The 18,453-nt window shown below is 39.1% G+C and overlaps 1 protein-coding gene across 1 annotated transcript in view; it reads right to left on the reverse strand.

Moving 5' to 3' along the window:
• The window catches only part of TOPAZ1 (testis and ovary specific TOPAZ 1), a 123,990-nt gene extending 106,646 nt beyond the window's left edge, over positions 1–17,344 (reverse strand). Inside the window, exons 1-2 of the mRNA XM_036897180.2 lie at positions 17,028–17,344; positions 14,080–16,531 (exon numbers count right to left, since the gene is read on the reverse strand). Of these exons, the coding sequence (XP_036753075.2) occupies positions 14,080–16,531; positions 17,028–17,220 (2,645 nt within the window). The 5' untranslated portion in view covers positions 17,221–17,344. The remainder of the gene's footprint in view (positions 1–14,079; positions 16,532–17,027) is intronic.
• Positions 17,345–18,453: the final 1,109 nt, after the last annotated feature.

Raw genomic sequence — 18,453 nt, forward strand, 5'->3', positions numbered from 1 at the left:
CCACTATAAGGGGAAGCTCACATACTAGCAGACATAATATACTGAGATATGTGCCAGGAGAACTACTGGAACAAATCCCTAGAATAACATCTCAGATGAGATTTGAAGGTAGTAACTGAATGAAAAGAAAGGGACTTCCAGATGAAGATACATGTGAAAAGATTCGAGTACATGACAGACGGTGAAAACAGTGAGCTGCTTGTTGTACTTATCTTTTATTAACCTTCCACCCTACTTTTCTCTCCATCTATACCATAGCCACCATAGATAATGGATACAGATCTACTAAGAGCCTTAAAAAGCCATGCCAAGCAATTTAGACTGCATCCTCATGTGGCTGAAAGCCACTGAAGCAATGTAAGCAGCCACTGGCAGATCAATCCTATTTCAGAGTATCACTATGGTGGAAGATGTGAAGAAAGCTCAGAAAGATTAACCAGGAGTCATTACAATAATAACATAGCAGCAAGAATTGAGAGGAAGGAAAAACCATGAGAAATATAATGTAATAGCATAAATAAGTAATCAATAAATAGAGAATAACTGAGGGATTCTTCTGTATTTTCTACTTGTCCTGAACATTACATTCATAAACAGGAATAGCTACAGACATAAATGAGGTTATTCCTAAACACAAAACCAAAAAACCCAAAGAGCATAAATAGGTATAGCAAATATACTGCTTTAATTTCAAAGTACTAAAGTAGTATTTTTACAATGCTGAGTATATGGAGAGTGCTAAGTATATGGAGAGCAGCTAGACACACATATTGCTGCACACAGTTTATAAGTGTGAGAAATGTTTTACTACGAATAACTCAAAGGAAGGTAAAATTGCAGGTACACGTCTTGTTAGAATTTAGTTTTGTTTTGAATATGAGACAGAAAGAGGTTAAATTCAGCTAAATTATAAAAAAAATTATACACCGAGGAGATTAAAGATGATGGCATGAGAGGTGAGACAGAGACCCCTCCTAAAACCACATATAATATGAAAATATAATCAATACAACTACTCCTGAAAGAGCAACAAGGAAGAAGATTGGGCCAGACTGCATACACCTGGGGAAAAGAACAGACCTCATGGAACATGGTAATGTACCAAAGATGTGACCTGAAGAGACCCAAGCCCTTCCCAGACCCCTGCTTACCAGTGGAAGAGAAACGGAGCAGGGAGGGAGTGGAGGCCTATGACTGCTGAACACCCAGCCATGGAGATCTGATCTGGGAGGACAAACCTACATTGCATGGTGGTCTGTTGATTATTGGGGTTCGAAAGCTAGGACAGGCGGAACACCTGGAGAAACTGAGATTCCAGCCGCTTGTGGAAAATGGATCCCTATCTGGCTCTCCTGGGCGGGCATTCTGAGAGATTTCCTAACAGTGAGAGGGCTGCTAAAGGGGCAAGGATTGCATATAGCTTACTACTTAAGAGAAAGGACAGGCAGACAAAATTATCCAGGTGCACTCTGCTCAGCAGGTTAGGAACTCTCAGGATCTTCAGGAGCTCCATCCCCCAGGCTGCCCATGCAGCTCCAAGACCTCCCCTGTGATATGCAGCCTGCTGTGCCTTTATCCCAGCCAGCCCGCACCTGGTTCACAAACCGGCAAACCCTACCATAGCATCAGACCAGCCAGAGGGAAGCCCTGTCTAGAAGAGCTACAAATACAAAGCATAGAGGCTTAAACCTGTGTGTTTGGCCCATTGGTTCCAGCAGTGGAGACAGGCATAGCAGCTGGGAAGCAGGAAACAGCTCTTCCCTCTCACCAGACACTAGCACCGCTCCCCTGCAATCCCTGACATCGCTCCAGGGGCTGAGCAACTCCAGAGAGCAGAGCTTCTAGGCACGAGAGAGCACCACATACAAATATGAAACGTCAGAGGAACCTGGTTCAAACAAAATCCCACAAACACCATAAAAAGTGAGTACTGAAACTAAACTAATCAATCTCCTGAAATAGATTTCAAAAGAAAATCATAAACATGCTCATGGAAGTACAGACAAATATTCAAGAACTCAGGAACAAATTTAGGGACAGAGATCCAATGGTTAAGGAACACAATGGAGAGTTTTAAAAGCAGATTAGATACAGTGCAGGAGACAATGAATGAAATAGAAATTACAGAAGATGAATACAAAGAAGCTGAGGCACAGAGAGGAAAAAGGATCTCTAAGAATGAAAGAATATTGAGAAACCTGTGTGACGAATCCAAATGGAACAATATTTGTATTATAAGACTACCAGAAGAAGGGAGAGAAAAACGGATATAAAGTGTCTTTGAGAAGGTAATTGCTGAAAACTCCCCCAATCTGGGGAAGGAGATAGTCTCTCAAGCCATGGAGGTGAACAGATTTTCCATCAGAAGGAATCCAAGGAAGACAACAGCAAGACATATAATAATTAAAATAGCAAAAATCAAGGATAAGGACAGACTAATAAAAGCAGCCAGAAAGAGAAAAAAGATCACATAAAAAGGAAAACCCATCAGGCTATCATCAGACTTCTCAACAGAAATCTTACAGGCCAGAAAGGGGTGGCATGATGTATTTAATGCAAAGAAACAGAAGGGCCTCGAACCAAGAATATACTATCCAGCAAGATTATCATTTAAATTGGAAGGAGGGATTAAACAATTTCCAGATAAGAAAAACCTGAGAGAATTTACCTCCCACAAACCATCTCTACAGTGTATTTTGGAGGGACTACTATAGATGGAAGTGTTCCTAAGGCTAAATAGCCATCACCAGAAGTAATAAAACCACAGTAAGGAAAGCAGAATAGTTAAGTACTAAGCAAATGTGAAATTAAATCAACTACCCCAAAGACAGTCAAGGGATAGACAAAGAGTACAGAATATGATACCTAATAAATACAGAATGGAGGAGAAAGATAAACGAGGAGCAAAAAAAAAAAACCCTTTCCATTGTGCTTGAAATAGCATAGTAAGTGAGTTAAGTTAGCCTCTTAAATAGTAAGGAAGTTACCCTTGAACGTTTGGTAACCACGAATCTAAAGCCTGCAATGGCAATGAGTACATACCTATCGATAATTACCCTAAATGTAAATGGTTTGAATGCACCTATCAAAAGACACAAAGTCACTGAATGGATAAAAATACAAGACCCATCTATATGTGGCCTACAAAAGACTCAAAGACATACACAGACTAAAAGTGAAGGGATGGAAAAAGAGGTTTCATGCAATAGGGAGAAAAAAGCAGGAGTTGCAGTACTTGTATCAGAAAAAATACACTTGAAAACAAAGAAAGTCACAAGACACAAAGAAGGACATTACATAATGATAAAGGGCTCATCCAACAAGAGGATATAACCATTATAAATATCTATGCACCCAACACAGGAGAACTTACATATGTGAAACAAATACTAATAGAATTAAAAGGGGAAATAGAATGCAATGCATTCATTCCAGGAGACTTCAACACTCCACCCACTCCGAAGGCAGATCAACCAGACAGAAAATAAGTAAGGAGACAAAGGCATCGAACAACACATTGGAACAGATGAACCTGACAGACATCTACAGAACTCTCAATCCAAAAGCAGCAGGAGACGTATTCTTCTCAAGTGCACATGGAACATTTTCCAGAATACCACATACGAGGCCACAAAAGGAACCTCATTAAATTAAAAAAGACTGAAATTGTACCAACCAGCTTCTCAGACCACAAAGGTATTAAACTAGAAATAAATTACACAAAGAAAATGTAAAATCCCACAAACACATGGAGGCTTAAAAACATGCTCCTAAATAACCAATGGATCAATGGCCAAAGAAAAACAGAGATCAAGCAATATATGGAGACAAATGACAACAATAATTCAACACCACAAAATCTGTGGGACATGGTGAAGGCCATGTTTAGAAGGAAGCATATTGCAATACAGGCCTACCTCAGGAAAGAACAATCCCAAATGAACAGTCTTAACTCAAAACTAATGAAACTGGAAAAAGAACAACAAATGAGGCCCAAAGTCAGTACAAGGAGGGACATAATAAAGATTAGAGCGGAAACAAAAAAAATCAAGAAGAATAAAACAACAGAAAGAATCAATGAAAGCAGGAGCTGGTTCTTCGAGAAAATAAACAGATAGATAGACCCCTAGCCAGACTTATCAAGAAAATGAGAGTTTACACACATAAACACAATAAAAAATGAGAAAAGAAAAATCACTATGGGCAAAAAAGAAGTACAAAGAATTATTAGAGACTACCATGAAAAATTATATGCTAACAAAATGCATAACCTAGAAGAAATGGAGAACTTTCTAGAAAAATACAACCTTCCAAGGTTGACCCAGAAAGAAACAGAAAATCTGAACACAGCAATTACAAGCAACACAATTGAATTGGTAATCAAAAAACTACCTAAGAACAAAATACTGGGACCAGATGGCTTCACCACTGAATTTTATCAAACATTTAGTGAAGACCTAATACCCTTTCTCTTTAAAGTTTTCCAAAGAGTAGAAGAGGAGGGAATATTTCCAAACTCATTCTATGAGACCAGCATCATCCTATTACCAAAACCAGGCAAAGACACCACAAAGAAAGAAAATTACAGACAAATATCCCTAATGAACATAGATGCAAAAAATACTCGACAAAATATTAACAAACCAAACTAAAAAACACATCAAAAAGATCATCCATCATGATCAAGTAGGGTTTATTCCAGGGATGCAAGGATGGCACAATATTAGAAAATCCATCAACATCATCCACATCAACAAAAAGAAGGACAAAAACCACATGATCATCTCCATAGATGCTGAAAAAGCATTTGACAAAATTCAACATCCATTCATGATAAAAACTCTCAACAAAATGGGTATAGAGGGCAAGTACCTCAACATAATAAAGGCCATCCACATGTGACAAACCCACAGCCAACATCATACTGAACAGCGAGAAGCTGAAAGCTTTTAAAATTGGGAACATGACAAGGATGCCCACTCTCCCCACTTTTATTCAACACACTTCTGGAGGTCCTAGCCACAGCAACCAGACAAAACAAAGAAATAAAAGGCATCCAGGTTGGCAAGGAAGAAGTTAAAACTGTCCCTGTTTACAGATGACATGATATTGTACATAAAAAACCCTGAAGAATCTACTCCAAAACTACTAGATCTAAGGTCTGAATTCAGCAAAGTTGCAGGACACAAAATTAATACACAGAAATCTGTTGCATTCCTATACACTAACAATGAACAAGCAGAATGAAAAATCAGGAAAACAATTTCATTCACAATTGCATCAGAAAGAATAAAATACCTGGGAATAAACCTAACCAAGGACGTGAAAGATCTATACTTTGAAAACTACAAAATACTCATGAGAGAAATTAAAGAAGATACCAGTAAATGGAAACACATCCTGTGCTCATGGATAGGAACAATAAATATTGTCAAAATGGCCATCCTGCCTAATCGACAGATTCCATGCAATCCCCATCAAAATACCAACAGACTTCAACAAACTCAAACATATAGTTCTAAAATTCACATGGAACCAGAAAAGATCCTGAAAAGCCAAAGCAATCCTGAGAAGGAAGAATAAAGGGGGAGGGGGTTATGCTCCCTGACTTCAAGCTCTACTACAAAGCCACAGTAATCAAGACAATTTGGTACTGGCATAAAAACAGACCCATAGCCCAATGGAACAGACTAGAGAGCCCAGATATAAACCCCAGCATTATGGTCAATCAATAAATGATAAAGGAGCTGTGGACATATACTAGGAAATGACAGCCTCTTTAAAAACTGGTGTTGACAAAACTGGACAGCTACATGCAAGAGAATGAAACTGGGTTATTGTCTATCCCCACACACAAAAGTAAACTGAAAATGGATCAAGGACCTGAATATAAGTCATGAATCCATAAAACTCTTAGAAGACAATACAGGCAAAAATCTTTTCAATATAAACATGAGCAACTTTTTCCTGAACGCAACTCCTTGAGCAAGGGGAACAAAAGCAAAAATGAACACATGGGACTACATCAAACAAAAAGCTTCTGTACAGCAAAGGACACCATCAACAGAACAAAAAAGGCATCCCAAAGTATGGGAGAATATATTTGTAAATGACATATCCGACAAGGGGTTAAAATCTAAGATATAAAGAACTCACATGACTCAACAACTAAAAAGCAAATAACCCGATTAAAAAATGGGCAGAGGATATGAATATGAACAGACAATTCTCCAAAGAAGAATTTCAGATGGTCAACATGCACATGAAAAGATGCTCCACATCACTAATTATCAGGGAAATGCAAATTAAAACCACAGTGAGGTATCACCTCACATCAGTTACGATGGCCAGCATGGAAAAGACTAGGAACAACAAATGCTGGTGAGGATGTGGAGAAAGGGGAACCCTCCTACACTGCTGGTGGGAATGTAAGCTACTTCAACCATTGTGGAAAGCAGTATGGAGGTTCCTCAAAAAACTAAAAATAGAAATTTCATTTCACCTGGGAATTCCAGTGGTACGAATTTACCCAAAGAATATAATTTCTCAGATTCAAAAAGACATATGCACCCCTATGTTTACTGCAGCACTATTTACAGTAGCCAAGATATGGAAGCAACCTAAGTGTCCATCAGTAGATGAACAGATAAAGATGTGGTACATATACACAATGGAATACTATTCAGTCATAATAAAGAAACAAATCCTACCATCTGCAACAACATGGATGGAGCTGGAGGATATTATGCTCAGTGAAATAAGCCAGGCAGAGAAAAGACAAATACCAAATGATTTCACACATTTGTGGAGTATAACAACAAAGCAAAACTGAAGGAACAAAACAGCAACAGACTCCAAGGGACTAGTGGTTACCAAAGCGGATGTGTGGGAGAGGGTGGGTGGGGAGGGAGGGAGGGAGAAGAGGATTGAGGGGTATTATGATTGGCACACATGGTGTGGGGGGATCATGGGGAAGACAGTGTAGCACAGAGAAGGCTAATCGTGACTCTCTGGCATCTTACTACACTGATGGGCAGTGACTGCAATGGGATATGGGAGGGACACAGTAATATGGGTGAATGTAGTAGCCTCATTGTTTTTTCATGTGAAACCTTCATAAGAGTGAATATTGATACCTTAATTAAAAAGTTGCTAAGAAAAAAAATTATACACTCAGAAGTGACTAGTGGTTACCATGGAGAAGGGGTTGCGATTGGTGGATGGGGAGTGTGACGGGGATAAAGGGGCATCAAAATTCTCAATCATAATATAAATTGGTCACAGGGATTGGAAGTACAGCATGGAGAATATAGTCAGTGATTCTGTAACATCTTCCTATGTTGAAAGAGAGTAACTGCACTAGTGGGGGTGAGGATTTAATAATATGGGTAACTGTTGAACTACTGTGTGTATATTTGAAATCAATATAAGATTGTATATCAATAATACTTCAATGAAAAAAAGCAAAAACTATAAAGTAAGCAAAACTGTAATCCACATATTTTATAGTTTTGCGTTGGAGTGGAAAGTTACAATTCTGTCTTGATGGAATAAAAAGGGAAAAAAATGAAGGGCGGAAAGAGAGAAAACAGAAAAAGACTTGGGTGAGGGTACAGAAGTACAGAATGGTGAAAGAGAAGATCCCAGGAAAGAAGAGAGAAGACTCATTTAAATTTTATGGCATTTTAATGTTCATTTATTGGATCTGCATGACTTCAAAATGATTGCTTATTGTATTTTTTATTTATGAGAAGTATGTAAAATGCTGACTTAGGTTTCACTCAAGGGAGGGGTCTCTTTCCCATGGGCACCACGTGGACCAGTGTGGCCAAGCCCAAAAGTTGCCCGCACCCCATGCATTAGCCTTGACTCTGTGAGTCACAGCACAAAATATTCAGAGTTAGGGGCCCGCTGGGAGAGGCACCCAGATTTCCTAGTGAGCAGCAAAGTAGGGCCTGGCCTGTAAAATGGAGGTGGGAGATGTTCCCAGAAGCATCACCTAGGGCAAGAGAATGAATGATCTCGAGATCTTGGCACTGAATTTCCACCTCAGAGACCACTGCAGGCCCAAGGCCCCTCTGTGCAGAAGCCACTGTAAGCCCCTCCACTCACCCGCACACTCGTGAAGGGGGAAGCCAGGCTGGGGAGGTCCGTCAAGACTGGACAGCTCACAAAGAACAGCCAACCACTTCCAAAACTAGCTGAACAGAACTGACTACGGTTTTGGGTCCCTCCCCAATGCAGAAAGGCCAGCTCAGCACAACCAGGACGAACTACATCTTTATTATGAACATCCAAGTCATAGTTTGAACAAATGTGCCACCTCTACACTTCCATGAAAAGAGCAACTTCCCTTTCTCTCAATTAGCCGAGAAAAAGGATCCTCCTAAGATAGACCACAGTCCACCGCAAGTGCCATAATCAGAACATCTGGGTGATTCTTGTGTGGTTCTTCTGATAGACTGAGGTGCATTCCAGGCTTTCCTCTTTGTGGGGGCTGAAATGGAAACTAAGAGAACAGTATTTAAAGAAAGCTTGATTAAAAATGGATGAAATAAAAAAAAAAAAGAGAGAAGAATGAGAGGCTTATGAAACTTTATCCTCTACCAGGGCACTTTTCAAGGGGGTAATGAAATTTATGGGTTCCAACTAGGATTTCTTTCAAAAACACCCCAAAACCAAAAAACACGAGCAGAATACAAAACATGATACTACATCACTTGCAGTAAGGAAAATATTACTTTTGTAAATCTAGTTTTACACATTCATAAGCATGTATTGGATTGTAATGCAAAATGTACCTTTGCTATGGGTAATTGATAAAAGGTTTGAAGATGACTGATCTGTAATAATTACTAGCAGAGCAAACTGGCAAACTATTGGCCCCCAGAAAATTCAAAAATGTCATTGCTTCCTTTTGAGAGGCTAACTAGCTAGCCAATTCAATGGTCACGTATTTACACATGCACACATTGTGTTTCTGCATAGGACTGCCACATATTTACTGGGACAATTATTTTGCAGGTATCAGTGGCCAAAAGCAGAGACATAGTACAGTATCCAATTCACTAGGCCAGAGGTTCCCTAGTCTGATGCCATGCTGTGAGGTGCTAGGTTTGCTGATATTACAAATGATTTCTCCATCAAGTACAATATCGTATCTTCCATCAAAGACAAGAAACAGTGGTTTATGTGGTTCAAAAGAGAAAAAGTTAAATTCAGCATGACATTTCTTTATACTGCCCCACCTGCTATTTTTTTAAAGAGGAGGAAGAGATGAGAGAAGAAAAGGGATCAAAAGTAAAATAATGTTCTGTGGCAGTCTGCAGAGTAATTGAATTAAAGCCATAGAAAGAACCAAAATGCCATTCTTATAGCATGCTTTTTTGGGGAAGGGAGACAGACTTTGCAGCAAGTTGCCCTGAGTTCAGATCTTAACCCTGTGTAACCTTTGGAAAATTAATCACTTTGACTCAATTTTAAAGATAGGGCCACTTTCAACCTCAGAACAATTTCACTAAATGAAATATAAGCAAAGCATCTAGCACAGGAAACACACCAAGTACCACTTCTTTAATAACAGAGTGTAAACTTTTGTACTATAGAGTGCTTCAGATGTTCAGTGGAATGGGAGAATGGAGCAAGGTAAGCTTCTTAACATACAGGCCAAGGAGTTTAAATACAAAAGGGAGAGAAAGAGAATGACCTTTACTTTTGGTGAAAACCTGGGTTTTGTTTTTTGGTTTTCTGGTCATTTGGTATGGTAAAATTGGTGATTAGACTATTCTACTCTAGAAGGCCAATCTCCTGGAGGGATCAACTGAGGCTAAATCAGATTCTAAGAAAGTAAGTGGGGTTGGTTACTTGAGACGATGTAAGTTGCCAGGACAGACCCATGCTGGCATGGGTCTAACAGGACTCAAATACTTGGGCAAAAGTGACAGGCTTTTATTTTCTGTGTATTGGTGCTAGGCATTCTACCCCGCACCCCCAACCCCACCCCCACTCTGGCCCCAGAAGTTTGCTATTTAACAGCTGTAGAATTTACAATGGCTTTTTATGGATTTAGGCAAAAGTGCTATAACTGAGCCTCACTGATCACCAGCATCAATTCTCTACTGAGCTTAAATTTTGGTGTCTAACTTTCCAGTCTTCCAATCTGGCATCACCCTAACTTATCAAGTCGTATTTCCCACTACTCTTCAACATCTATTTGCTTTAGGAAAAAAGGAGTCACTGTCTCCATTTACATATACTCCAATCTAGATGCTTAAGAAACAGCCTGCAACATAGTAGGAATCAAAACCTTAATTCTCTCTCCTCCTTCAATGGGTGAGGGACTGTGCTTACCAAGATAAATGAGACATGAGCATACCCTGTTCTCAAGAAGGCCAACAGCCTAGCAAGTGAGACAGACATAAATTATACCATCATGAAATCAGTACCATAAGTAGGTAACAAAAGCTGTTATGGAACAGAGAAGGGCTACCTCTGCCTGAAGAAGTCAGGAAATGCTTCACAAGCTGCCGTACATAACCATATTCATATGTATCTTTATCTTTTGCCCACATTTTCTTCCCCTACCGAACTTTTTTTCCCTTTATTACTCTAAATCAATCTAAGCTTCAAGGATCAGTACAAATTTTGGGTTTTCCAAGATGGTCTTTTATTCTTTTCTAAACTACTAGTCTCCTTAGTACCTCAGTTTATATATTTTTGTTTCAAACACATTAGTTCCTCCCCAGCTATACAGTAATTCCCTTGAATTTTGGAAGATTCTTAAAATTTCAATATACATTATCAATATTTTAGCGTATAATAAAATTGTGACTGAAGATAATCCTATGTTCTAGTATAGATGAACTGTCCAGTACTATTATAGACATTCTCAGATCTCCAGCTATACTTACTGACCAATTTAAAAGTTTCACCAATTTCATCCATTATACATTTCCAAGCTCATCAGTTCAAGTCTTAGTGAATTAGTTTTAATATGTGTCTACTGCTTTGGCTTTTAATATGGACTTCACCCACTATGGAGATTGATAATGAACTAACATTATAATACAACGTAAACACCTTACAAATTCTCCCTAACCAAGTCTGAGAATATTTCCCCCAACAATTAAATCAAGTCAGGTTTATCTACCTGTTTTACCAGTAAGAGGCAGTCCAGAGCATCTGACAGTATATAGGCCTAAACCTCCCATCTTCAAATTTCTATTCCTGTAAAATAGAAATTCTAACAGTCTTCAACCTCTTACATGGCTTTGAGTGAGGAAAAAGGAATGTGTATAAACCAGCAACTGATTGGTAAAATGGACAGAGTTAAAATGTGAAATTATATTTTAAGCTTCATTTAGTTCTAGAGTCATTAACAGCTTTCTATGCAACTATTTGCAGACCCTCTGGTTATCATGCCTCCATAATTTCTTAAGGTTTACTCTAGTACTGTGGATGATTGTGAAACTGTTATTTCTAAAACAGGAAAAAATTAAAATAATAACAGGAAACTTTTTCAAGTTTATTTAAATACCAAAATTTCAGAAGCAACTATGGAGAAAAAAAAAAGAAGAGCCAGTAACAGTGTAAGTGGTGCCTCTGAAGTGAAGGGAATTGAAATTCCAAGACAACAGTATAAAAATTACTTTAAGTAAATCTGATTATTTATACATAATCCCAATTCCAAGACAAAGCAGGCAGGAAAAAAAAAAAGACGGCAGTTTAGATAAGGGCAGTGGAAAACTAGTTTGGCCTCAGACTTTTCCACTACAACTCTTGAAGCCAGAAAGCAGAGAGGAGGAATGACCAGACAGTTATGATGAGGAAAAATATGAACTAAGAACTTCATACTCAAATTTCTCCTAAAACAGTCACCCTTATGTACCCAAGATCTTAGGAAACACAGTAATCATAACCTCTTCTTAAAAACAATTGCTCTGAAATCTAGCCAAATAAGAATGGATCAAAATAGTCGAAGAATAGAGGAAAATAAAAAGGGCTGGTGGTAACAAATGAATCAATTCAAAGACAGAACTAAGAGTAAAAAGTCTTTGGGGATTCAGACTATTGAAGAGAATGAAAATGGCACAAGGCACAACAATATGAAAAAAAATTTGTTTTAACAAAAATGTGGAGGCCACGATTGGGAGAAAAAGTGAATGTGTACTGATACGTTAATTTGTCATATCAGGAAAGCAAATACTGTGTTCTCAGTTAGAACACAGTTTTTAAGTCATGATAAAACTCAAACCTTTAAGTAATCTTTCTTATTAACTTGAGGGAGGCTTTTAGTAACTAATTTCTTGTAGGAGAGAAGTATATTGTTTCAACAATTCCTTTAGGTTCACATCAGCACTCCCCTCCCATTAAGTATAAATAAAACTAAATGTTTGCACTAAAAAATGGCACGGCTCAATTTTTCTAAAATTATATCCATGTATATGCCTAACGAGATGTCTGGAATAATGGATACAAATTGTTTGCAATTAATTTGTTATTCTGGGTAGTGGGATTTCCTGCTCCCACCCTCCAGACCAGCCCTTTTACACTTTTAATGTGACCAACAGGTATCATTTTTACAAAATTGGCTATTATTCAAAATAAGAAAGGAGAAAGAAAAAGAAAAATAAACTTCCTGCCCAATTCACAACATTGTTCTTTTTACCTTTGGCTCATTGCCAACATTTTGTTAGCTAACACAGATGTTTGCTCTTGAATGCGGGATTGCTCTAATATCCCTTTCTGTTCCTCAAAGCATGGTGTTAACAAGAGTTAAAATCACCTTCAATAACTACCTTTCATTGAGTTCTTCTTACTCATCCAGTGCCATGCTAAAACCTTCCCACACATTCTTTAATTTACTCCTCACAATCCTGAGGCAAGTACTTTCCCATTTTACAGATAAGGTCAAATAATTTGCCTAAAAGATCAAATAGCTATTAGGTGGCAAGAAGATTAAAAATCTACATCAGACTATAAAGGTCAAGCTCTTAATCACTAATTTCAAAGTAAGATAGGCCTAGATTCAAATCCAGATTCTGTAACTAGCTGTGTGTTTGGACAAGTGACAACTCACCATCTTCAATTTGATATCCTCAAAAAGGGCAGAGTACCATCTTACCTAAGATAAGGCTCTTGGTCCTCCATTTGGCACATTGAAAGTACTCTACTTGGTGTTAAGTTGTAAGTTCTTGTAACACTAAGCACATCAAGAAAAATATGATGTCATAAAACTAAAATCATAGAGAAACTGAAGTCATGTACCATTGAATCTAACTGGAAAGTGTTTTTGTTTCTTTTTCATTGTTTTCAAAATGTTCCAATAATGAAGTATTATAACATACAAGTATAAATTAGAGCTTTAACAAATATAACAGTAAGACATGATATTAAATAAAATTTGGGCAAACCGGAATAGATCAAGTTCCTGAGCATGGAAGTTGTCACTTGGTTCCATTTAAAGTTGTCTTTGGCAAACTCACCGTCTTTGAAAGTTAAATCGTCATTTAAAACCATTATCTTAAAAAGTTAAAACAAATTTATGCTTTTTCCTCAGAAAATGGTTTAACTTTTGATTCTACTCTCAAGTCCTAATTACTTCAAATAAACTTTTCTAAGGCTTGTTACTTGAAATATGAAACTTTTGTCCAACAAGGAACCCAAAGAAAATGGGTTAAAATATAGTTTCTTAGTAAGTAATCTGGCTGAAATAAAAATATGCCTGCATATTTGTAATAAAGCACATATGAAAATAAATTTAATTGAAGTTTGAAAGAAGCAATCTCGGTAATTTTAAAAGCCACTTTATAAATGACCACTTTAAATTTGAACAGGTAATCTGCTCCATTATAATTTCTAAGATATTTACAATTGTTTTATTTTGTTACTAAGCTTTAGCATAATGACATTTACAGGTCTTAGCAATAAAATGCTATATTGCAAGTAAAAAACAACTGGGCTAAAAAAATAATGGAGCTTCAATGAACACCAAATAAACTAGTGACACCTAATAGCAGAAAGTGCTTTTAAAATCCCCAACAATAGTCTGCATCAAAAGGCATACCTGAACATGCATACCTCAAGTTATTGCTTGGTTCTTTTTTTTCTGGAAGTTCCATGTGCTTGGAGTCTGTTGACTGGTGCTCCTCAGCGATGTTGGGTTCCTGGCTTATCATGGGGATCTCTGCAGTAAGTAAGAACTCCCCTTCATTGGAGACTCCAAAGAGATCTGGGTCATCGTGAATTACATCAATTAAGAGGACATCATCTTCATATGCTTTAAGAATATCTAGAAACCCCACTTTAATTTCTGAGAAGTTCTTAGTCACTTCTCTGCCACTAATTTCAGAAGAAACTTGTCTGAATGTTTCTTGTTCATTAGAGAAGGCAGGACTTTTCTTTATACACCCAGGATCACAAGAAGTATTACTTTCAACTGAGACAGAAACAGCTTCCTTTTTGGAAATAAAATTACCTGGTTCAGAGAATTGATTTGATGGTTTATTACTGTTACCTTGCTTTAAAATGCTTGGAGAAATACTACAGGAATTCTTATTGCAGTATGAGTCAGAACTAGTTTGCACTGGAGTTACACTATTTTGTATGCTCAAAGATTGAGGTCCTGAAGTTACTGTGAAGACATTTTCTTTACTCCTATTCTGTCTCACCTCTGCTCCAGATAAATTGTCAAGAAGCTCTAGAGGACTATATGCTTCTCTCTCCGATGACTTGGCATTTCTTTCTTTTTTTTCTGCTTTATTCTTAAGTAAAGGAATTTTAAAATTAGTTAGCCGTCCTGTGTTCAATATTTTAACGAAGTCTGGAACCACAAGTGTTTGCTTCGCAACGCAGGCTTTTCGATGAGCAGTTTCACCTGTAGAGTTACTTGCTTGTTGGTCATTCTGGGAAGCCACTGTCGGATTAAGTTTTGTTAAATTCCCTCTATCTTTTTTCTTACTTTCCATTAAGTTTTGAGTCACCTTAGTAAACTGACTATCTTCAGTAGTATTAGAAACTATCTCTGACAAACTTCTGCTTGGTTCTTCTGACTTCACCTTTTTATCATCATTGATTATAGGTTCTTTTATAACCATTAGAGAAGGTTCTACTATAGTGACTGAAGATAAACACTTTACATTAGAATCCAATTTTTCTTTATTTGAATATTCATTGTTTGTTTCTGTTATGGGACTTTGTAATGATAATTTGGAGTCAGTTAAGTGAGTTTGATTTGTTTGGTGTTTAAGAAAATCATCCTGCCTAGAATTTTCCTGAAACCCAGGAAGAAAGTTATTTGAATCTGGCAAGGAAGTCTTTTTCCAACATAGAGCAGATACTCTAGCACATGAATAAAAAGGCCAAATTCTTTTACCAGTCATTGGTATTGTTCTTTGACAGCTTAACTTTGATTCTTCAGCTTCATTTCTCAATTCTTCTTGTGAATGTCTCTTTTCAATAGGATGGCAATCACTAGGTGATTTCACTACTGAGCTTTTTACAGACTTAAAATACTCTTCTGGCTCCACAATTTTACATTCCAAGGGCTCTGAAGTATTCTTTGTTTCCTCTTTCAAAAGTGGCTCAAGGGTTTTCTGAAATATAGCATTTACATGATGTTCAGGGCTTGTTTTCTTTCCTACTGTTTCTGGAAGACTTAATAAACGATCTATTGGAGAGACTGTATTATGGTTCACTTTTCTCAAATGTTCTGAAGGACGTTTCTTAGCCTCTGCTTCCTTACTCTCAGCAGCCATTTGGTTTCCTTGTAATACCAACCCAGACTTGTTACATACGTTAGAGAAGTTTGCCTCAATAACTATTTCATCTCCTTTTTCAGACACCTTCATCTTTTTCCTGGGTTTTCTCCCAACATTGCTCTCCTCTACTGAGTATTTATTTTTTTCACTTTGAAGGCAGGAAAGCAAGCCATTATTTTTAGTTTGGTATAAATCATTTTCTTCAAGCAATAACTTATTTACTCCCACTAAGTTTTCTTCAGTTTGTAAAAGCTGAGGAGTATTATTTGTGTCACTCTTGTCTGCAAGACTCCTAAGGTTTTCTTTCTTTAACTTCGAGGAATTTTCTGGTATATGTGTACATCCACTGTCAGGCTTATATGTAAGGTTATTTTCATCATTACAACCCTTAGTATGGGGGAAACAATTGTAATAATGTAATTTAAAAATGGAATTAGTTTCTACTTCAGGTGACAAGCTGTTACAAGAATATTTCAGAGTATTCTTGTACAGTTCATCTTGGAATTCAACCTTAATATTTTGTGTAGCCTTATTTGCAGTTATTTTGAGAGGTGGGCTTTCTAAGGTTTTAACATTTTTAATTTGAATTCTTCTTTTAATACCTTCTACCAAACCTTCCTTACCCAAAGACTGCAAGGAAGCCGTACTTTGAAATCCACTGTGCTCCACTGTTTGGAAAGATTCCGAACTGGTTAATGATTCCTTTCTTACCAGGTCAGTCCCTGGCTGTGGATCATCACTTGAGGATTCAGTAACTTTTCTTTTTTCCTTGGCTGATCAAAACAACAAACATACCAGAAAAGATTTTATAGTGAAAAGAAAAAAGCAATACCACTTAAAAAAAAAAAAACTATGCATTTTTACTTCCCTGAATAGCTATATGGAAATACACATTTGTTTTTAAATGAAAGACCCAATTTCTGTTAAGGAATTACATACAAACTTGTATAAATTTCACAGCAGCAGTATAAACCTCTAGCATTATCATTTCACACTAGCCAAAAATGTATCACTAGTACGAATTCCTCTCATAGTACAGCTGACAGGGCAAACACTTTAAGAGAATTCCTCGTTTTTTCCCCTGGCCTAGTCAACCACGTGCACCAGTAAAGCCCACGCAGACTGAACCTAAACACTAGTGGTAAACAAGGATGGAACCTGCGGAGGTGCAAAGACTAGAAAGGGGAGGACCCCTGAGGTCTTTCTTACTGTGTCTGCAGGGCCCCCCAGCACCCCCAGCGCCTCCACTCGCGGCCCCGCGTGCCTCACCCGACGCGCCCGTCTCTCCTCTCCCGGACGCCCGGCTGACCATTCTCCTCTTCTGCGAGCTCCCCTCGCGCTCCACGGCCTCAGGGCCTCCCGCCTTGCCGGGCCCCAGACGCCGGCTTCGCTTCCTTGGGCCGCGCGCATCACCTCCACGTCCCAGGGATGGCGCGGGGCCCGAGACGGGCGGCCGCGACATCCGCCCCCGGCCGCCGCCCTGCCAACCGAGGGCAGCCGCTTCCGCTCGCAGGGGCCCGCCGGCCGTGCGAAGGTGGCACCCGCACCAACTGCTCTGGCCCGCGCCGCCTGCCGCCTCAGGTCGGGCCCGGAAGCGGAAGTGGGGGCCTCTGCGGCCCCGCGGAGCAAGCGCAGTGCGGCCCGAAGAGCGCAGGGCCTCGAGCCCGCGCGGCCCGCAGCCACTGGCGCTCCACGGGGAGCCTCCCGTCGCCCACACACAGCCCTCCGCTGGGCCTTCCGCAAGGCCGGAGCCTGCCGGGAACCGTTCACTGGGCATTTTCCCACATGCTGCCCCTTGCACCTGGCTGCTCGCAGGGACCACGCTTGGTCGGTGGCTTCTGACTTCACTGCAAGTGTCTTGGAAGGGTCTCTGCATCTACCTTCGCCGTATGTTCACCCAGGTCTCCTGTAGGCACCTCAAATTCTGGATGTGCAAAACTAAGCTGATCTTTCCCTACAGGCTTGCCCCTCTTCTGCTGCTGGATGCACCACCATCCACCTAGGGAAGCCAGAAACCTGGAAACCATCAGACACACTTCTTTACACTCCATTCCCCACATCCGCATTGATTTGGTTCTACGTCCCGTGTTTGTCAGCCACTCTCCCTAGTTCATTACTGAGGCTCTGGCTCTCAGACTTTGCATCAGGCGACTGCATCAGCCTCCTGAGTTTCATTCCTGCTTCCATTTTTGTGCTGTTCCAGTCAAGGTTCCTTCCACCTGCTGTCAGGCCATGCCCTTCAGTGAAAGGAGATCCTGGCATTTCCCAGCTTGACCCTTCATGAACCTCCTTTGCTGAGAGACTAAAATGAACATAAGTACAAATTGTTAAGTATGGTAAGTACAGCTCTTTCTGATGTTATCATTGAGTACTTAATTTTTTTCTCCTTTTTTATTTTGGTATCATTAATATACAATTACATAATATACAACATTACGGTATCTAGACTCCCCCATTAACATTCCTCACCGCATACCCCATTACAGTCACTGTCCATCAGCGTAGTAAGATGCTATAGAGTCACTACTTATCTTCTCTGTATTGTACGCACTTCCACATGCCCCCTCCGCCCTATATTATGTGTGCTAATCGTAATGCCCCTTATTCCCCCTTATCCCTCCTTTCCCACCCACACTCCCCAGTCCCTTTCCCTTTGGTAACTGTTAGTCCACTCTTGGGTTCTCTGAGATTCTGA

Source organism: Manis pentadactyla, chromosome 1 (genome assembly GCF_030020395.1).
Source record: "Manis pentadactyla isolate mManPen7 chromosome 1, mManPen7.hap1, whole genome shotgun sequence".
Lineage (NCBI taxonomy): Eukaryota > Metazoa > Chordata > Mammalia > Pholidota > Manidae > Manis > Manis pentadactyla.